We start from the raw sequence: 21,944 nt of genomic DNA on the forward strand, positions 1-21,944 counted from the left end.
CTGGTTTCCTGGCCTCTACAGCCTAGTTCATGAAGAGAACAGATAGCTTTTCCCAAGGTGAATAATAAGACAACTCCTTGTGTTCACACCAGAAAAACTGTTTGGGTTGGGGCTGAGGCACAGCAGAGAGCTGCAGGACCTAGCTCAACCATGGAGGAGAAAGAGGAAGAGGTGACTCGGAGGCAGAGGCCCCCAAAGGCCCTGAGAGCAGCATGGTAGTACCACTGCTGACAGGCGCCACACAGGCAAGCGTGGGACTCAGGATGGTGCAGCCAGTAGCAGAGGAGTTTGCTCTGGGGTGCTCCCCAAGAGTTTAGGAACCCCGGGTGCACCATGGCCAGAGCCACCACACTGTGGGGTTGCAGTAGCCTCATAAGTGCAGAGCAAACCTAGTCAGCCAAGGAGAAGTGACTCTGCAGACTCACACTGTAAGCATCTAGGTATCTTGGAATTTCTTCCTGATAGCTCTTGAATGTGCACACTGATAGCTGCTGAGTGTACTGATAAGCATCCTATTGACCATCCTGTTGGCATCCATACTGTTATCATCTGAGGCCATCTGTTCCATTGCTCAGCTATGGTCTGGCACTGATTGACTGAATAATGAACTAAGCCTGGGAAGGATAAAAGAAAGCAAGCCACATACCTCTGTGTGGACTTGGACTCACCATCAGCTGGCCTGTGGACCCGACAACCCACCCATCAGTGGGGATGCCCCTGATGCCAACTGCCAGAGAGAACCTGAATCCTCTTGGCGCAGCTCGAGCGTGGTGAGAATAATCTGGGGAAAACTATACCGGAGGGGCGGCCCATAAGGACAAGGAAAGGGTGAGAGCGGTCATTATATCATGCATCTGAGAATAGTCATTGTACTGTGCTTCCACGACTTAACCATAGAGATCTGTGTAGTCTGTTTTTAATTCTTAGCTTTGTTATACTTGTAGATTGTCTGCTGTACACTGTTTAGTGTTGTCCAGTGTCTGTCATATGTGTAGAACCGCTTAGATCTAATGAATTCTTATATCTGACAAAAGATGATCTCTTGAGTTCAGTGCAACTAACCCTGGAATCCAAAAGAATCCCGGATGCCCCTCTAGTGGCGCATCACAACTGCATACTCCATCTGCCTCTGCTGTCACTAGCTTATGAGCCCAGGAGCCCCAGGAATGGGGATGAAGGAGCAGATGGAGGCCTCACATCAGGCCCTGACATTAAATTGGAGAGTGGGGTAGTGCCAGTGGTGCCAAGATAGTACCGAGGCAGATGAAGCTGCTGCTTGGTGAAGTGATGCTGGCAGGGAGAGCATGAACCTGTAGAGAGTCTGTTTTAGCTCGGCCAGAAAGAGACATCCTAGGGAGAATGAGTGCTGAAGGGCCTGTCTCAGCAGATTCCACAGCAACCAGTTCTGTCAGAACCATCCAGAGAAAATGCAATAAACATGGTGTCTTCTTAGGGATCTGTTGGTCACCTTTCAGCACTGAAAACCTTTGGAGGACCTGAGGATAGATGTAAGCAATATGGACCTGGTCTTGTTGGCCACAGGAGGACTTCAAGCTCTGGGACTGAAGAAAGCCATCTATGCTTATTCAAGCGAGGAACGCCAGACTGGTCAAAGCAGAAGAAATAGTGGTACTAGTCAGGTATGGGTCCTGTCTAAGACATTAGAGGCACATGGGAACGTAGATTGGAAGATTGATATACCACCACTCTCAGCAGTGACACAATGACAACAGGGGTCCTCAGTTAAGGCCGTGAAGGTCCAAATGAGCAAGGATGTCTGCAGGAAGAAAAATTGAGCATCAGCTCAACAGGGCAGCTGAGAGGAACTGAAATAGCCACAAATAACAGTCCCTTTTACATGTCGTATAGTGGCAGGGAAAGAGGGAGGTTAGAGGGAATCTTCTAGCTCTGCATGCTGCAGAGCATGGGAATAGCCAGTATTAGGATGGGCAGGTGGACTCTCATTCATCCGCCAACTTCTTTCGGCTTCTTCACATCAGCTCTGACTGCTTCCCTGAGAACAAATTCAGCATGCAAAGGGAAGTTGTGGTGTAAAAGAAACAGAATCCCAGAGCAGCTCAGATTCAGCAGCAGATGGAATAAGGACTTTTGAGGTGAGGAGGTGCATCTTTCAGGGTCTGCCCAGCAAGTAAAGACTCTTTTCCCTGTATCTGTCTGGATTCTGTCTTTCGCTTGGAGCTCAGTGAATCAGGCATCTTGGGTACTGGCTGAAGAGTGGGGACAGAAAGTGGTCCAAAAAAGTCAAGAATTGTGTGGGGAATGGGAACCTTCCAGAGAAACCTTGATATGGTGGATACACTGAATCTACACCAGCTGACAGACTTTAACCACCTCTAACTCTAACCACCTGTAACTTCAAACACACTATGAATCTCTGCGCAACAATAGTTTCTTCAGCTCCAGTTTCCTCCTTCCCTTCTCATGACAAAATTCTCACTCTCAAAATGAAGAGATACTGCAAGAGTCAACGTCAGGTTACTCCACTTATTCGTAAGTACTTCTGGTTCTAAACTGTCATATGACCACTGCTGCCTGCCAGTATTCTCTTGCTCTCCCCTTCACTGAATCCTGCACTCCGGGGACAGATCCATCAAGCCAGTTTGAGCATTACAGACATTCATGGCCGTCACTCTGTTCTGACACTGCCTTCTTTCCTAGTAGGACTTCTGGGGACCACTTATGCTGAGCTGGCCACCTGTCAGAACATTGTCCAAGGCCTCCATGGCTTCCAGGCAGGACAGACACTTGTCCCAACACCAGGAGACCTTGTAGTGGGATTTGCCCAGGACTAGGTCCTCTCAGATTGTCAGGACTTTGCAGACAGTCATCACTCTTGCAAAAAGAAAGAAACCTGTAAGGCTGTGAGCATCAGCTTCTACCTGAAGCTTCTACCTGTGGCAAGAGGCCGCAGCTGCCCTGTCCCTGGGGTGTGGGCACAGCCACCTGCCCTCCCCACAGGGATGAGTATCGTGAGCCACCAGATCCCATCAGAGCTCTCTGTGAAGCAAGCAGGTCTGATCTTAGAGGCACCCAAGAGCATAGAGGAGCTATTGAATTCTCAACAATCTTCCAGAGAAAGAAAATACATCCAAGTCTCCCTGTGTTTTTTCTTTTTTTTTTTTTTTTTTCCTGTTTAATTGAGCATAAGCAGTGTCTAACTGAAGGCTGCTTCTCTCCTGCCAAGGCACCTCCACCTGGAGGAAGGCTCTGGAAGTCAGGTATTTCAACAGCTTTTTATGAATCTTCCCATTTATGTCTGACCTTACAAAATGAAAATAACAAGGTCACAGTCGCATCCTAGTTTTATTACAACTGACCTGCAGGCAAAAGGATAGAACTATTACATAAACACTCTGATTCCATGTATAATATCTTATAGAGGAGGAAGTCAAACCAGGATATCAGATAAAATATTTTGAAGCTCTTTGAAATAGTTATGTTCCTGAGCTCCATTTTACAGACAATAAGGCAACATCCCTGCACATCAGCTTTTTGATACTTTTTTTACATTTTTCTATGGTACAAGAAGAAAAAAATAACCAGAGTTCACAATGTACAGTTCTTACACTATTTTCACAGCTTCTGAACACTATACACCTTTTTTTTTTTTTAATAAAGATACATTGTAATAAATGGTGCACCCTTAATAGTTTATAATAATCTACACTTAATATGCTAGACCTGCCTTTCTGTATAGCCATCTATGCCACAGCACATTCCAAACCCGACTTTGATACTGGGAGAGCAAAGCTTCTGGTTTCCATTTCCCATCTGTTGAGAGCAAATTAATTGCACTGCTAAAGATGAGCTTAGTGTGGGGTTAGCAGTGGAGAACAGACTCAAAGCTGCACTGAATGAGCAGGGCAACACTGTTGCTTGTGGTGGAAGGAAATAGATTCTGGGAATAATTCATCTCTCCTAGTGTTAGCCCTCTACAAGTTGTCTGGCCTGCTGCTGTAATCAGAGAGAAGTTGTGAATCAATCATTAATGTCTGAAAGGTGGGGACAAGGGCAGAGCAACTCTGAATATGTCTTTCTTTATACAGTCTATCTTCCTTTATTCAGCCTAGCCAGCATCTTGTAAAATTTACTAGTGCCTCATATCACATTATAGGTGGCTGAAGGTTGGTGAGATGAATCAATAGCTATTGCGATTTGCCAAATCAAAGAAAAGTTGAATTTTCTGAGGCTAAAGGCTCCGGGAAGAATTACTACATTAGACATTAGATATTTAGATACCATATATTTGCTTGACTAATACTTCCATGTTGCTACATGATTAATCAGGGCTGCTGGGAACGATTAGTTACTTCAGAGAATTCTGCTCTGTTCATCTTGATAAGACTTTAGTGACTGTGTCATCTGACAAACAGACCTGTTAGGAACATAATCCCAGAAGGGCCCAAGCTATCAGGCGCTGCAGACTGCTTTGTGTGCAGCTGAGCAGAAGCTGAGGGCACTCTATGTCCCACAGGATCCCTTCTGCCTGCAGTGTCAGACAGGAACAGTTCCAGACAGCTAAGCTGAACACGACACACTACTGCAAGGTTGTATATGAGGGCATCTCATCAGTGGCCAGAAACATGCCAGGAATCCACATGAGCGTTGCCTTGTCTTTCCACTTTCTCAGCTGAGCAGCTGGGGCAGGGATGCAAGTGAGATGCTGTTCTCCAGTGGTTTCACATCAGCCTTATTTTTCATTTGGTAGCACTGGTTTCAAGATGGGCAGCACCTTCCACAGAAATCCTGCCAGTACCGCTGTGTTTTCACTCCTATTGCATCTCTAGCCCTTTGTGTCCTGCATCTAGTTTTGCTGCACGGCTTTGACAGTCAATTGTTCTAATACTGATAAAGTCCTACCAAGTGCCCAAGCTAGTCAACTCAAAATGACATAATGGAGCCAGAGAACCCACAGGCCCCATTACATCACTGATACACTACTAAATGTCTGGATATTGCAACATTTTGAAAAAAAAAAGAAAACTACTTATTTTCATGAAAAAAATCATCCTTGAAGAAGATGCCAAATTAAAAAAAAATCTACCACAATTTCTACTGCCTTTCACCAAACAATCTTAGTGAGGTTCATTCTAGGGTACAGAAACAAGAGCTACTCAGGGTTAACAAAAGAGGGTAAACATATTCAGAAGATGAACAAGGTCTCCAACAAGCAAAGCAGTATCTCATATTTGCAGCAATGCAAGTAGCCATAAAGCCCCAAAGTGGTGTGGGATGGGGAACATCACCACCATCCTGCTTGGAGTAGAGAGAAGAAAATGCTAAGATTTATCTTTTGAGGGATACTGGGCTTGTAAGTGGTAGCGTTGCTGGGCGAGACTTGGGGTCTGTGAAGAGGTGCTAGCATCAGGGCTCAAGACAGTGAAGAGAATGATAAGCATTGACTAGGAATCACAGACATTCATTTGTGGCTCCTTAAAACAGCTGCAGACTTTGTGAACTGCACTTGTCAAAGTCAAAGCAAAGCCAGCTGGTGAACACTGTGCAGCTATAAAACAGGTCACAAGCAGGTTAAATTCAATCGAGTAGTTTAATAATTCTTCAGGTCAAAGGTCTTATCTTACCAGGTAACAATTTACAGGACACCTAGTTAAGAGTGAAGAGTGGCTGGCTTGGTAAAAGGAGAGAAGAATACATTATGTCCCATCTCTGAATATTTTAATGTTAGCCTCTTTCAATGCAACAAATTTTTGGTAAAGACATATTCACTATATTTAACATGATCTCTCTTTAACAGGAAGTTCAGCTGAGCACACTGTCCCCAGAAAGTACACTGCGACTGTAAAGCAACAGAATTTCTTAGCGGTAAATCTATTGCACTTTGTGAAGAATAAAATTCTCCTTTGCCTTTCTAGCTCCAGAAGGCAAAGCATCTCGTTGGTTAAGCAAGTTCTTCTCCCTCCAGGCAAAGTCTCTTAATGTTCAGACAGACAACGCCTAACTTTTGTTTGTTTGCTTTTTATTATTACTTGAAACAACAATTGGAAGAGTTTGAGAGAAAAATCTTTCCAGTAGCTGCTGAGAAGTCTCCAAGTTTCGAGTCTAGAAATGAATTTTAGGTGCTATCCAATCACGGTCAACAAATAAATGTACTTATTTCCACATTTCATGAATATGTCCACAAAAGAGCAAGATGAGGTCTCTCTTTGACCAACACTAACACTGTGTGATCAGGTATTACAGGGATTCACTTTATATGTGACAACAGTATACAGACAGGATGGAAATAACACCAATATTATTGCACATGGTGTCTGGGCGAGCTTTAAAAACACTGCAATATGTGATGAAAATTCTTTACAGCCTTTTCTCTCAGCCCTTTTTCTAGAGTTTGATGTAGCAGCAATATCAATCGACGTACATTGGAGAGCTGGGAGTTGCTGGCATTTGATCGAGGATTTTACAAACATAGCATGCAACATCCACTGTGCGTTCCTCATACATCAGAATAAAGGGATGTTTCTGGAATCAGATAAGAAACAACAAGGTTACTTCACCTTAGTGACACAGATTGGCTCCCCCAGTTAAAAGTTTAGCATACGATTTGACTAACTCAAGAACACAGGACTCGGTGGTGACCGTACGACCCTAGGATATAGCCTTGACCATGGCATTTACAAAAGGGGAACTAAATGTGCAATACAGAGAGCTGTACTTCAGAGCTAGCTTGGGACAGGCATCCATGGGGATCAGGACCTGCTGAACTGGACGCAGTGAGTGTGCAGTATGAGCAGCACCTGGCTCTTTTGTAACATGGTTCATGGACATCTGCTGAAATACTTTCAAGAGAGATTTCATCATCAGTCTCTTCAGCAACAGGGATACAGGGGTGACAGGAAGATATGACCTGTGGAGGTCAAACAGGAGGCCAGGTCCCAAACCTAGTGGTCCTGAACCCTGATCCTCTGCTCTGCCCAGGAAGCCCAACTCAGAGCAGCTGGGAAAAGACATAGTGACTCTCTTTAGGCAGGGATTGTTCTGCTTATGGCACCCTGGTCCAGATGTGCTTTCTGCTCTCTATTCTGCTACTTTCCCAAACCACCTCTGTTTCAAATCTTGGGTTCCACATTCGCTGCCCTGAGATAAAAGACCAAGGAGTGGTAACAGGTTGGCATGCTGAAACTACTGAAGGAATTCTGGCAGACAGAATGCCATTGATCAAGGTGAAATGGGGCCAGGACACAAGGCAGGCTCCTTTCATACCACATCATCACCATCAGGGAGGGACTTCAGGACATAGTTTTGCATCTTCTCTGAAGAGGTGGCTTCCAGCTGCCCAGAGATCCTTGAAGAGGTGTGGTTGCTAGGTGTGACTTAACCAGCCATTAGCCCCTGTGAGTTCCCTCCTTCAGGACCTCCCCATCACAGGGTCTGCTGATGCCTTGTTCCAGGACACTTTGTTGTCCTTTTTCAGGATGCAGTTTTGCCTGTCACTCACAACCTCATTGTGTGGCTGGTACGTTGGAAGCATTTACACGTTTACATGTACATGTTTGCCAGCAATTTGACAATGCTGAGTTTAGGTGCCAGGATCTCAAACAAAGGCAGAATTTATAGGGTAAACCTAGCTTTTGCCTGAGCCTGTGCCCTTTTAATCACACAGGCTAGGCAAGTCCAGTTAGCTAATCCACTGCAACACGGCATTTCTGTGTGAGCTGATCTCCTAAAACCAAGTGGGTATTTATGTACAGACACTAATGATCACAGATCATGTAGGGCCAGGGACAATGGCATCAGAGCACTGTTTTCCCTAAGGCTGTGGAGACGGACACTGTGCCTTGATCATCCAAGAAAACACAGAGCTACCCCAGATGTGTAATCCAGCTCTACTGTACAGTTGTAACAGCTGGCACAATCAGCCATGCTTTGCACTTACCAGAAGCTCTTTATACTTTGGCCTTTTGGACTCGTCCTTTGTAAGGCTAAAGAAAGCAGAAAGAGAATAAGGAACAGGCAGGCTTAGGAAGTCATTACAGACATTAAATGTTAATTTTTTACAGGATAAGAAATTGATTTCACTGCTGTCACACTGGGATTCACAGCTGGCCAAGCCATTCAAGTCCAGGAATTTGGCTCCTGAAATAAACATACTTTTCATACTATGAGTCACCACATGGAGTCCCTTCCTCCCCACATGACTGAGGGTGCTGGCAAAAACCTAAATCCCATGACCATCACCAAATGCTGCTGGAGACAGAGAGCTGCAAGCTAAAACCCATCACAACTGTTGCTGGCTCCATATGGAAACAGGTTTGACTTCAGCATAACTGGAGTTTTCAGATAGCAGCAACGGGTGACTCTGGTCTGCTGTCCAGCCAGGAGGGCAGCATGGCACATGAGCAGAGGAGACTTGATACTGCCTGCCAGGGAGCACATAGTCTTCTCAGGGAAACATAGACACAACACAGTCCTCTCGGCATGTGTGCAGGCAGGGATGGAGCTGTAACACTCACAAGACAGACGAACCAATCTGCAATAGCAGGTCCAGGCTCCCAGGCCCCAGGCTGGCTCATCCAGAGCACTGGTGAACATCTGGCACATCCAGACCTGAGTGAGCAACAACTTCCAGGAAGAGACAGGAGGGGGCAGACGGAAGGGGGAATTGCTGGTGTAACCAGGAGAGATTAGGGGACCACCAGCACAGTGATAGCTGACAAGTCCCTCTGGCTCAGAGATGAAGAGGCCATTGGGCTGGCCTAGCTTCACTCCACCTCCCCTTCTTTCTCTGTCTCCCCTACACAAAACCGCGGCTGCAGGTTGCCACCTTCTCCCAGGCCTGTGAGGGTGGCAGCTTTGGGTGGCTATCAGGATGGGACTCTGGGCCCTGCTTCTCTTGGTGTGGGAGAACAGCCCCAGTGGCAGTTCTTCAGTGACAGCAGGCTTTATTAAGCCCTTGCTCCCATTTACACTCTGTCTTCACCAACCAGACACCCACAGCCAGGCTCTGTCATGTGCTGGATGCAGCCAGGATCACTGTGGAGCAGGTCCCTGTGCTACAGGAGAGACAGCCTGCCAGCACCATGGCAGGAATAGCTAGCCCTCAAGGCACAATGCAAAAGGCTCAGCCCAAAGTGTGACAAAGTGCTTGCTCTTGAGCACTCCCCTGAAAGCAGCCCCACACCACTGCCATCGCCACAGGGCACTTCCCTGCACGTAGCCAGAAGGTGCCTTGCAGGGCGTGAGGAAAAGGAATGCCAAGCTGGAGAACATCCCCTGCTGGATGAGGGGCTCATCCAGGCAAGCACAATGGCAGCAGCACTGTGTCCCAAAAGCCACCATCATTGGAATGATCCCATCTGCTGCCTGGTTTCTAGCACAAGGAGACAGACAGCCTAAGGACTAGGCCACTGAGGGCTAAGTCATAACCCAGACCACAGTGGAGACAGCAGGTGGCAGCAAAGGCCATCAAGAGAACCTGTGGCAGGTAAGGAGGACACAGATGGAATGCAGTGCTCGGGAAGATGTCTGGGGGAAAGATGCTGTCCCAGGGTCCCTGAAGAGACAGACACAGCTCCTCAGAGAGCCAGTGCAGGGGATTACTGTGGGGACACAAAATGGAGGTGCCGGGGATCAGGTCCCAGGGGCCCAGACTAGCTTCTGCAGAGCTGCTGGCCCTGGCACATGCCCAGCAGGCACAGTGGGGGGAACCCAGGGCACCAGGCCTGACACTGTGCCTGAGCTAATCAGCTCCCCTCTCCTGGGTGGCAAGGCAGGCTCACCCGCAGTCCTGGGGCCCTCACAGACCTCCCAGCAAAGTTACAAGAGCCAAACAGATTCACGGGCTAACTGGAGACATCCTCCCATGACCGCAGGACCTTGGGCCCCTCTTTAGCCAGGCCAAGGGTGCCCAGGGCACCATCCATTGCTCCTTCCAGCACTGCTGGAAGACAGCTCACACCTATTTCTCACTAATGCCTCAGTGAGTCCAAGGTAACCAGCTCAGAGATGGTGGTGCCATGTTCAAAGAGGTGGGATGAGCCCACAGGAAGGAAGGGCACAGACCTGGCAGGTTAATGGCATGCTAAGCATGGGACAGATTGCTGGCTGCATGTCCCTGCAGCCCTGTGGCACCCTGTGCTGCGAGCTACAGCTCTGCTGTGCCCAGTGGAGTGACTGGAGAAAGAGAGAGGGAGCAGCGTGGTGATGAGGCAGGGCCTTGAGTGAGAAGGGGCTCAGCAAGGCAACACACAACACCAGAGAGTTGCAGTCACAGTAAGAGAGAGGATGGGGATGAAATTAAGGTTTGAGAGCATCTTTTGGGGGAATGCACAGAAGGGATCATCTTCTGCTCTTATTTGAATGTTTCAGACTGATGTTATTTTCTTGCTTATCCATCCTGGCAAAGACACCCCAGCTGGACTGTTGCACTCACATGCAGCCTTTCCCACCATGTCACACTGGGCATCAGGTGCAAGCTACGGTGTTTGCAGAGACAGCCAGCAGCCTCCCAGCCACAGGGAACAGGAGGTGGGTACAGAGGCAGCCCAAGGAAAAGGCAATATAGTTTGCCTCTGACTGCTGTAGTGCTGAGCTGCTGCAGGGAAGGTTGCCTCATACGCTGTTGTGAGGACCACCATTTCTGAGTCAGCAGGTATCTGCAGAACTCTGAGGAAGTCATGTTGAGAATGGCAGGGTTAGATGAGGGTGCGGTAGGATGTGGTAGGATGTAGTGACTTGCCCAAACTAGGATAGTTAAACCTAATTCCCAACAGCAGCACTTCCATCCACACTAATTCTAGGAGGATCTCTTTCAAGCTCAGGCACAATCACAGTGTGGCCATAAATTATTCAGAGAAGCAGAGGGTGACAATGGTACATGCTTGGCTCTTCTCTGTCCTGTGACCTGACTGCAGATCTGCACAGATGCAGAGGGGGCAGGGATTCCCACTGCTGCCATGCAAACATCCTCACTTCAAACTTTTGCTATCCAGTAGCTATTCCTTTACTGATCTCTGGGAGTTTAAATTCTCTGTGTTCCTCACAATGCCTTTAATGTAACTATTCAGAACTTCAGCTCACAGTCCAAGGTGTGTTCTGAAATTTCTATGTATTTTCATAAAAAAAGACCTACAAATCTTTTTTTTTTCAAGCTTGATGAGAAGCTGTGCGTCTGGAATGGCCATCTGGAGCATCAGGTGCTGTACGACTCTTCTGCTGGAATGTCTAATCTCCTTCCCAGGCATTCTGGATCTCAGACCTCGCAGCTCTTCCTGCAAGGACTAACTTTGCAGCTGCCAGCATGAAGCTCCAAATAGCCAGAAACAAAGCTTGGATATTTTGCAAACTTTGGAGCAGTAAGCTTAATCCTGTATATAGGTCCAAGATGAACGTGACTTTAGACAGGCATCTAAAGAACACAAGGGAAGTGGGTAAAAGGGGAAAAACGTTCCACCTAGGCATTCACAGTTTTGATGAGATCCAAAGCAGATGCAAAAAAAACCCTTCAAAAACAAAAAAAACCCCACACACATTATCAGCAATACCCTTTTTGCACTGCTCTATCAGAGTGAGCAGGCAGCAACATCAAAATCCAAGCTGCCATGTGACTGCCACTATAGGACTTTGTTCTCCATTCTTCTTGACTCTTAAATGCACAAAAATAGAAAGATTATTAGATTCAAGTTTGCAGAGTAATGTCCACAAGATTTATGCCTTTCGCCTAGAACCACAGCATTTTGGAGATTCATCTGTCTGCTCAGAAACATTAACATTTATTGTTTGTACTTAACTAAAGTTTAGTAAGAAAAATATGTATTACAGTACTGCTATGGACACATCATAAATATTCCAGGTAGAAGTAAGATTATTTGCAAACTCAGATTAAATGAATTAGACTGGGAACTGCCACATGGTCTGCACATAGGGGCTGTCCCATAGCAGTAGACCCTGGAAGAGCTAAATGGGCAGGAAATGTGAATTGAGCCAATGGAATACACAGGCCAAAGATGCTGCTGTTTAGCAGAGATGTCACACAGGTTTCTCTTGGGTCCTCTGGAGCCAAACTCATGAGTATGTAAGTAAGAGAGCAGTCTTCTAGCTTTGTGAACTCTAATGATATTTCTTCTCTAAGGAGAACTACATGGGATAGAAACTACTGCTTGTACTGCACATATGAAAGCAACTTTGACTTTTTAATCAAACACCGCACAGTCTTCCTACCGAGAAAGAGAAATTTCTTTTGAGCAGCAAGCCGTTTTGATGTTCTATTTTCTGCAGACAAAAGACAGTGAGAAGGCCTTCATTGCAGCTAGAGGACAGTTGGACCTGGGGTTCCATAAAAATTCCTAATTTTGAAAGACAAAAAAAAAAAAAGCCTTTTCCATTTTGAAACAGCACCTTTTGCATGTCCAGTAGATGGAAAATCCTGAAACAAAACCTCCACAAAGTTAAAAATTGTCTAGAGCTGTGTCTTCCTGTGTCAGAGCTTCAAGATGGACAACCCTGTCCATCAGCCTGACAGGTCTTTCCCGGAACAGAGGGACCCAGAAGAGGAATGCAGGTCACACTGAAGGACCTCCTGTGTGCTTCGCTGTTAGGTTAACAAAATTAGTTTAGATCAGCTATTGCATTCTAATGGAAAAGTGCTTAGTGAGAAAACTTGCAGTCAGCCCTTAACCTAACCAGTGCCACGAACATGTGGAAGGTAGATAGACTGCTCCAAATCTCTGTCATGCAAACAAATGGACACTTCCCATCTAATGCTGACAAAACTGCAGAGGCCCTGTCCTGCCCTCTCAGAAAAGCGTCTCTAATCTTGATCTTGTCACAAGATCTGACACAAGATGTGAAGCCAGCAACCAAGCAAACCACCTGCTACAGGTCCTGACACTCGCTACATAGAGTAGAAACTCTTCTTACCAGGAAGGAAGGCCTCCTGGCCTTGCTATGCAAAAGAGAAGACTAACATAGACCTGCAGCACAACCATGAGATAGTACTGTGAAGGGTCTCAAGCTTCTGCCTGGAGAAGAAAAGGCAAAGAGCAGGTCTGTCCCAAAGCCATTTCATTCCAAAAAACAGGCTGCACATGACAGGCCCTCACCTTGTCATGCAGTGGGTCTTATCATGCCTCTCCTGAGCACAGACTCTCAGAGGTTGTCTCCTTATTCCTAACATGAAGAGCAGTATCCAAAGGTCTGCCCTTCAGCCTCCACTCAGACAGTAAATGACGAGTCTCTCATCACCTTCCAAAGAAGTGAAATGCAAGCAGGCTTCACACTCATGTTGGTGCAGACTTGTGAAACTAAGCCTAGGAAGCGCTTGGCATGTGACTCTTACCAAATATCTGACCATGACAAAACTAGCAAATTCCATGTGCTTCAAGTAGGAAACACTTACCACAAGTTGACAAAGTTGATGAAACTTGGGGAGAATTCCCTTTCTTCTGAGTTGCTCAGCTGTGGTGGGTCTCCTTTTACTACCTGCGTCAACTGGTCAAACACGCTGTTCCATTTGGGGTAGGGGAATCGCCCTGTAGCCAGTTCATACTGCAAAAAGAGAGCAACCACACCAGAGAGGTTACGCAAAGGGAATTTCAATCAGGATAAGAAAATCTCTACAAGTATCCCAGAAACCCCCAAGAGAGGGCTTTATTCTTTATCCCATCCCCTATACAAAGCTCAGCTGACAGAGACATGGGGGAAGTTAAACTCAACAGCTATTTTTGGTGCCTACATTGGGAGCCTGCGCTCCCTATTCAGTCAATGGAGAGAGACACCTCCAAATTTAACCCAGCTATGCCACACTTCCATGCTGTGAAAGTGTCTCCTCTATTGATTTTATAAAGTGGACCAATGTTCTTATTTAGGTGCTTAAAGGTTGGAGGGCAAAATCCTTCTCCAGTCCCTTCCCAAACATTCTACAATCACTAGAGAAAACGGACACTGTTAGAATGATCATTTTAAAACACCGGCAGGGAAGAAAGCACATTGATAGAGGCTACTGACTCATACTCATTGCTCCCATTTTCTCTTCAAATTCAACATCTTGGGAATGGATGACTTTTTCACACTATCAATGCATGTACCCACCAGTATTGTGGTTTACCAGAGAGGAATTAGCAGCTGACATCCAGGATTAGCAGAAGTACACTAGTACACTAGTGGACAGGGCTACTAGAGGCTTATTTTACATAGGTCAGGTGCTTCATTCTGCAGCACCACACTCATCAGCCTTTCTGATCTGAGATTTTGAATAAAAAAACTCCTCTACTATCCAACACCTCTTCCCTGTTCACATCTCTTTTGCTGCAAAACATAGCTGCATCTTAATGTATCCTCAGGGGTTCAGGGGAGCCATCTGCCTTGACAGGAATTCTATTCTTTACGAGCCAAGAGGTGCCCACTTCAATCACAACATGCAAATACTTCACAGCACAGCAGCTGGGCTTTGCTTCAAGCATGCATTTGACACCAATCAACTCCATTATGCTGCAAAGTGCACTAAGGCTACCCAAAGGAAAGTACCATGTAGCAGAAGCTTTAAATGCTACTCACTTACCAATGTAATTCCCAAGCTCCAGACGTCTGAGCGGACATCATAGCCTTGCCTGGATGCACTAGGATCTATCCTTTCGGGCTGAAACAGGAGGAAGAACCAGTCAAACAATGTGCAGTGGAGGAAGGAATGACAAGCATCTGCAAACTTAGAAAAAACTCTAACGTGCCCCTGGGCAAAGCCTGGCATGTCTCTAGAGGCAAACTTGTTGCTAGGGCATCCAACTCCAGCAGAGAAACATCTTAAGGAATCAAATACTAATTTGATGGAGATCTAGTCTAAAAGGTGATTTGCAAAGGCAACTCAGCACAGCCCACACCTTTCTTTTTCATTTTTTTGCAAGTGTCTCAATAATTATTACTCTCTACTATTTTTTTAGTTTTGTTTAACCTCAAGATCTCTTTAACATAAAGTCTTGCTTTCTCTATTTTTGCAGCAGAGTTCTCCCTAGGGAACCATATGAACTGAAATAAGCATCATCTCATCCATCAGTGCAGGGAACTGAGGTTTAGAGAGCTCTTCTTCCCAACTGACTTTTGGTTGCTAAATCTCAAGAGGTATTAAAAATGCATTTTAAGAACCTCTTCTCTGTGAGTTTTTGGGCATCCCTGCAAGGCAACTATGAGGTCATGATGTTACTAGCTCTTCAGACATTCAAAAAGTCTTCTCTAGATAGCAATATTGAGCCAGATGTGGATGATCTATACCCAAGAACGACATATCCAGAGAAAGGAACTGGCATGAGTGCAAGTCACCTTTGTGAGAAACCTCATTCTGCCTCCTTTTATTAAAAACATAATCATTAAGATGCCAAATGAAACAGGGCCTCACTCAGTTTGGACCACAACAGTGATAAAGAAACCTGAATTACAGTAAAATACTAAATTATCAGGTACCTGAAATGCTATGGAAGCACTGTTTGCTTTGTAAGCTACATGTTAATGCAATTTTGCAGTGCTTAACAAAGAGGAAGGCTGAAGAGTGTCATCTAATGAACAAGTCCCCTTAGTGCATTCACAGTCTTCCACTGGACCACCATGTGTGTGAGGAAGGCTACCTCGATCCCACATCATGATGCAATATCTCCTGGCCCCCAACAGGAATGGCATTTCTAGTTGCTCTCTCATGCTGCCAGCTTTCCTCTTTGCAGCCCACCATTTGCACACGGCTGCTCCAGCTGTGACCGCTTCCAGATCTCTCCCATTCACTGAATCACTGTGCTCATCTCCAACAGGGAAATTTGTCCAGGTTGCCACCCACCCATATCCACACAGAGAAGGGAGATAAGTTTCCACCAGGCTTAAGTGGCTCTACACTCTGGATGTAGTAGTGGATGTCCCAGCTTGCTTTGTCCTCTCCTAGAACCTTCTTGTTTCCACTACCCCTTCTCTGGTACATCTTGGTATGGTCCTTTCTGAAGGTCCCTGATACGTTTTATCATCCTTGCTTCCAGTTATAATGCCTACATTGAAACAGGTTGGGTACAAAAGCCATGTCCTGAACACTCTGCCCTTTTGCACCCTCCCAGGCCTATTACTTTGCTTCTCATTCTTACCCTTTGGTTATGGTTTCCCTTTAGTCTTAAGATCCTCAGTAAGATTTTGCCATAGTGACTCGTATGGATTTTTCAATAATCCCAGTGAGAGGACATGTGAAATGACAAAATTATTAAAATTCAACTTTCTTAAACCTCTCTTAAAGTCAAAATGCTCTCTGGGATGTATTTCAATGACCAGTCGAAAACATTTGCAAGAAAGACAGCCAACAGAAATTGCCAGCAGTAGCAAAGCAGACAGAAGGACATGGCATCAATGAGAGAACAGCATTAGATGTGGCATGGCAGGCACTTCCTTTGTCCCCCCACATGGAGAAGGTTACAGAAGAATCTTGCACTGAAAAGGTGTTTCCAGAAATGCTCATAAATCACAGTTATGGATAATACTGTGCCTATCCTCCCTGTCTCAATGCCATTGGCAGCACACTGGACCCCCAACCTTCCTGTTCTGCCTGTTCTGCCTAAGGTACCCACACAGCTTCCTCCAGGGTCCCTGGATCTCAAGTCCCAGAGCAGCAATCACACGGGAACAGTCTGACTCCATCAGCCACAAGTAATTGTGTCCCAGCCTGACAGGGTGCCTGATTCTAACTGTACCATACTGCTGTGACTGCAGCCCCACAATGCTAGCCCTGGTCTCCCTCTGTGCAAAGCTCTCCGCTGCCATCTTCTTCCCTCCAGCTCCTCCTGCCAGGCGCTGGCAGTATGTTCTTCCTGCCCTCTTGGTCCCAGCAGCAGGCAGGAGACAAGGGGAGAGGCAGATCAACCTATCCGTACCCTGTCCTTCAGATACATCACCGCTGCTCTTTCCTTTTTCAGAAGAATGCCTCAACGCATCAGGTGAGCTCAACATGGCTCTCTCTGAGACTGTGGAGGGTGTGGTGGTCCCTACATCTGAGCATAAGGACATGGGGATATCACACCACCTCCTCTTGGGTGCGTAGGCTGGGCCATCAGAGGATGAAATCCTCTAGAGAACACACAGGTCACGACAGACGAGAAGCAGAGAAAGGTCTGTGGAGCCCCACATCCAGCTTCTCAAATATCACTGACTTCTGACCCAAAGCTGTAACTGCACTGCGTCACTTGAGCATTGTGAGGCAGCTGTTGCATCATTTCCTGGCCAGCACCACTCTAGCTTCTGGCAGGGGTCTCCCAGGTTCTGCAACAGGACTTTGCCTTGTTGAGCCAGCATGTTGCCTTGCTTACCCTCAGCACCACTGAAGGTTCCTACTCTCGACAACAACGAAGCACAGTTGTAATGTTCTCTGACATCACATCCTAGGAGAAGACTATGTGTTCCCTCACATCATGCTCCCTGTTTGTGCCTTGTCTGGAAAAAGGGGAAGGAGAAGAGTAGGGAAGTGACCTCAAGGAGGCAGAGGACAGACCTGGAAACAGCAGACAAACAAGTCAGGAAACGTGCAGTGAAATGGAAGCAGGAGAATTAGCAGCCACTGCCTCTAACACACCAATATGGTGCAGTCAGCCAATACAACTGACATCGGCATGCAGGAATCGTGATAGGTGGCCTGGCTCTACATGCTGGAGGAATTACAGTACTAATAGTTGGGGACACTGGAGAGGAATGCATGTCCTCTCTGCAGCCCTGGCACAGCAGGGCATGCCATAATTCCTGAGTGCTGCCAAGACATCTGCGTGTCAGAAAACTGCTACCAAAGACCAGATGGCACAGGACCACTACAACGCTATGGAGATTATGGCAATACTGGCCTTGCCAGTGTCAGGGCTCCTATACCACAGATCTATAGGGAATGTGGTGCATTAGCATGCATTAGGTGCATTAGATGGCAAGAGAAGTTTATAGACTGGAGAAATGATTGCTTTTTGTGCAGCACAATGAGTTATGGGACTGTACAGAGAGCAGATATCTTGGGCAGGGGGTCAAGTACTAAAAGCCTGTGTATTACAGGTGGCACTTCAAAGACCATCCCAGTCTTTCAGTAGGCTAGACATGTCTGGGGCACCATAAGGCATCCTTGGGGTCTACAGTGGGGACAGAGCTGGCATGTACTAGTCTGAAGCACCCACAGAGGGGCAGCTTTCAACTGTGATCAAGCAGAGGAGTGCAGATGTAGCAACAGGCACTTGGCCCTAGACAGTGGTGGCACAGTTATAGGGAAGGCAGGATAGACCAAAATAAATCCTGTCTAAATACAGAGCAGAAAGAATCCTGGGAATTTTCCATGTGGATGACATGGGAGCAATTAGCACCAATGAAGGAAGAGTCAGTGTGTTACACTCCAGGGACCTGGAACAAAAAATGCAGACAAAACTAGGCTCTTGCCAGATGTCCTTCTAATGCCAAGTGCAAGTGAAGACAGGAAACGGCTGAGACGGAAATCAACCACTGGATGTGCTGATAGCATAAAGAGGTAGGCTATGAATGCATGAAACATGAGTACAGACTGTCACAGGGGATTCTCTCCATTTGAATGTGCACCTAGACACCAGCATCTTGACTGAAAAAAATGAGCAAGGTGTGAAATACTAATCCTTCCCTCTCTTCCCAGCCCCCTGTCTAAGAAAATGTATGCAAGTCAGGGTGTGACACAAGTATAGACGCATATACAGCTTCCTACAGAGTTCAGCTGTTTTGTGTTGCTACAGAGTGAAGTACATTTCTAGGAAAACATAAATTCTTGAAGTTCAAATCCTGGATTTTTGCTGGTTATTTAAATGGGGAATTTTATAGCATATGTTCTGTACATCCAACAGTTCTGCCTATACAGCATTAAAAGGTGTACAACAAACTCTTACTTGCATCTTAAGCCGACATGTCACTTAAGTAAAAGAAAATAAAAGGTTATAAGGAGTGAAGAAACACTAGAAAGAGCTAAAATTTAACAACATAAAAAGCAGAATGAAATCTCCAGTATATAAACTCTCCCTCCCCCTGAAACACAGGAACAGATGGATGTGAGACGGAGGCTGCCAGCTTCCCTTGGAGATGATCTCTTCAGACACACATATCATGCGATTGAAGAGCTTTTGAAACAAAGTTAAGGGACATCCTTGCCTTTGGTTGATAATAGGAGCAAGGTAAAAGCACTGCACATCTAGAACCTGGGTCATGCAGGCTGCAGTTGCAGAGTTATCTGTTCCAAATTCAGCTGAAAATCACACAGTGAGTTATGAACAGGGCCGGCTAGAGTTAATAGACCTTTACGCCCCTGGCACAAACTGGATTTGAGTCTTGCAGGCAAGAACTGTGGCTCCTCGGCACACTATTCTGCCGTTCTGTTAACCAATATACCAAATATGTATTTGTTTAGGGAACGCTCAAGACAAAAATGTCGTCTCCCTCTCGGTGATGACCCCACTACCACGCCTTTGCATTAACAGGGCTGTGCGCTGCGAGGGGCTGGGCAAGTGCTCTCAGAGAAGCATTTGTCACTGTCCAAGTGACTCAGCTCTCGAGGCCAACTCCAAACTGAAGCCACAGAAAGGAGGGGAGCGATGTTTCTGAACAGCTGCCTGCAGGGTTGTGCAACAGCAATGGAAACCATCTTTAGGACCATAAATAACTAGTTTGGGAAATTCTTCTGCTGTTCAGTAAAGGAAAATCCTGTCACTCACTTTTCATGTTTCTATATTTCTCAAGAATATTCCTATGTTCTTCTTTCAAGGCTCTCTCCCACATAGGCTTCTCGCGCACTCACAACTGGAGCATGGAGTGACAGCCAACGTTAGCATAACAACAGACAGCCATGGCCCAGTCATGGATGAAAGCCATGGGCAGAAAGTAGAGCAGGAAAAAGGCACTGACTAGCTGGGCTCTCAGATGTACCTCTCCTGTCTCCTCCTCCTCCTCCAAAGCACTAGGATGCAGAATGCAGCTCCCTCTCGCCTGCTCTGAGAGCTCTGAATTTTTTACCCGTGACTGTACAACATCCTGGAAACTACAGGAGTGGAGGGAGCCCCTTCCCTGATTCCTTTACAGGGCGGGCCTGGGAGTTCAAATCCTGTCAGGCTAACTGGTTCACTACTAGTCCTGTGGACATAAACACCATTACCAGTATCTCATGGAAAAGAGATGCTCTGTCCTGCTCTGTGAGGTGACCATCCTTGTTGAGGCTTGCCATGCTGCTCCTTGAGCAGATCTTGGTACCCAAAACAGCCCTACAGTGCATGCTAGAGCTCCAGACAGGTATGGACATCCAGTCATCCTCCTCCCTGATGTTACTACTCTCTCAACAGGAAGGTTTGCGGGCTCTCTCTTAGCTAACACCTAATTCTTTTACTGGCTGCTAGAGAGCTGAAGTGTCTAATTTCATTTAGATCTCAATTCTTATGCGCAATGGTGCCTAATAAGCTTTCTGGATCTTACCCTGGGCATGTAGAAGCTTACAGAAAGGGATCTCAGTGCTGGGAAAGCCTTAGTCTAAGAACACAGACGTGAGTCATTCATACAGGCAGCGAGAGCAACGCACAGACACATTTTACTGGGTAAAGTCTTTTCTCCAGTCTTCTGGAGAAGTCTTCTCTCTCCTCTCCAGTACCAGGTGACCAATGAAAAAGCTATTAGCTCTTTATTTTCTCTGGGCCTGTTATCTCAGCAGCAGTCACTATAGAGATCATGCAACGCCCTATGCAGCAGCCTATCCTGGTTGCAGGAAGAGACAAGGCTCCTTGAGCAGGGTGTGATGTAGCAGAGGAAAGGCAACATAGCATGATGGGTGGAACAGATGACAGAGAAGCAGAGAACACAAGTTCTTCTGTCTTTGTTGCTGGGCGATTGTGGACAATCTACTTCCCCCTGCTCCTCAGTTTACCATCTATAAGATAGGAGCAGTAATACTTGTCTCTGTGTAAAGCACTTTCAAACCTACTGATGAAAAAACACCACATAAGGGATTAGAGTATTATTATTATCAAAAAATACACCAGCCAAAATATTCATCCATATTTTGACTTTTTAATTCAGACATTCCTACAAAAATCCCCTCTGTTCTTTGATTTCCTGTCCCTCCCCCTCACCCAGGTCAGCAACGAAGCCTGTGGCTGCAGAGAGATTATCAGTAGAGATCAAATTTCTAGAGAATGGCCTTTCCTCCCCTCCTATTTCCTTTACATATTTACTCTGAGAGAATGTTTCATTTAAAAACGTCTCCAATAGCATTTTCCAGGTGGAGACACTGGTTTCCGTTCGCATAGGAATACCATCTCCTCCCAGTTTGCTTTCCCTACCATAACTTGAATTCCTCAGTCTGGATCTCAATAGCAGGAGAAGCCCAGGAAAGTGACAGACTGGTTGAAAGGGGACTCTGGCTAGGAATTCAGAGATGGCCAAGAACATTAATGAAGACAACAAGGTTTTATTGGGCTTAATCTTTTTCATCCTGTTGAAAAAGACAAATGTGTTGCCATAACATACTTGGACTAATCCAGTATATCATTCGGACCACAACTAACCAAGCACTGATAATTTGCATTACTAAATGACAAACTGACAGAGTTCAAGAAAGTAATTGTTCATGAAAGGTCACTATTCAGTGGGAAAAAGAGCATTTATAATGGGTCCTCAAAGGGATCTTTCCTTCACCTAGGGCCACTGTTACCCAAGAAAATATGAAACTACTTCTGCTAAATTCTACGTATTATTAAAAAGTTGACAGTGTGTTAAATAAGGGTTCCTGATGAGCTAGTGTGATTTGAACCAGTTAATATAAGCTGGGCTCATTTTAATATGGGTGGATGTTGACTCACACAGCCAGAAACAGAAAAAACAGCACACAATGATGAGGGACAGGGTCCTAGAAAAGGACAGGGGAGAATAAAAGCCCATAGGAGCATCATGGTTAATGGAGCATAGCAGGGGTTATGCACTAGGAA

At 46.0% G+C, this 21,944-nt stretch overlaps 1 protein-coding gene across 7 annotated transcripts in view; it reads right to left on the minus strand.

Annotated features, from left to right (window-relative positions):
* Window positions 1–3,305: 3,305 nt before the first annotated feature.
* Window positions 3,306–21,944, minus strand: part of MAP2K4 (mitogen-activated protein kinase kinase 4) — a 109,926-nt gene continuing 91,287 nt past the window's right edge. For all 7 annotated transcript variants that reach the window (XM_068913341.1, XM_068913339.1, XM_068913337.1 and 4 more), the window contains 4 exons: window positions 14,537–14,614; window positions 13,376–13,524; window positions 7,916–7,961; window positions 3,306–6,501 (listed from right to left, as the gene is read on the minus strand). In XM_068913341.1, coding sequence (XP_068769442.1) covers window positions 6,388–6,501; window positions 7,916–7,961; window positions 13,376–13,524; window positions 14,537–14,614 — 387 coding nt within the window. In that variant the 3' untranslated portion in view covers window positions 3,306–6,387. The remainder of the gene's footprint in view (window positions 6,502–7,915; window positions 7,962–13,375; window positions 13,525–14,536; window positions 14,615–21,944) is intronic.

Source organism: Struthio camelus, chromosome 19 (genome assembly GCF_040807025.1).
Source record: "Struthio camelus isolate bStrCam1 chromosome 19, bStrCam1.hap1, whole genome shotgun sequence".
Classification (NCBI taxonomy): Eukaryota; Metazoa; Chordata; class Aves; order Struthioniformes; family Struthionidae; genus Struthio; species Struthio camelus.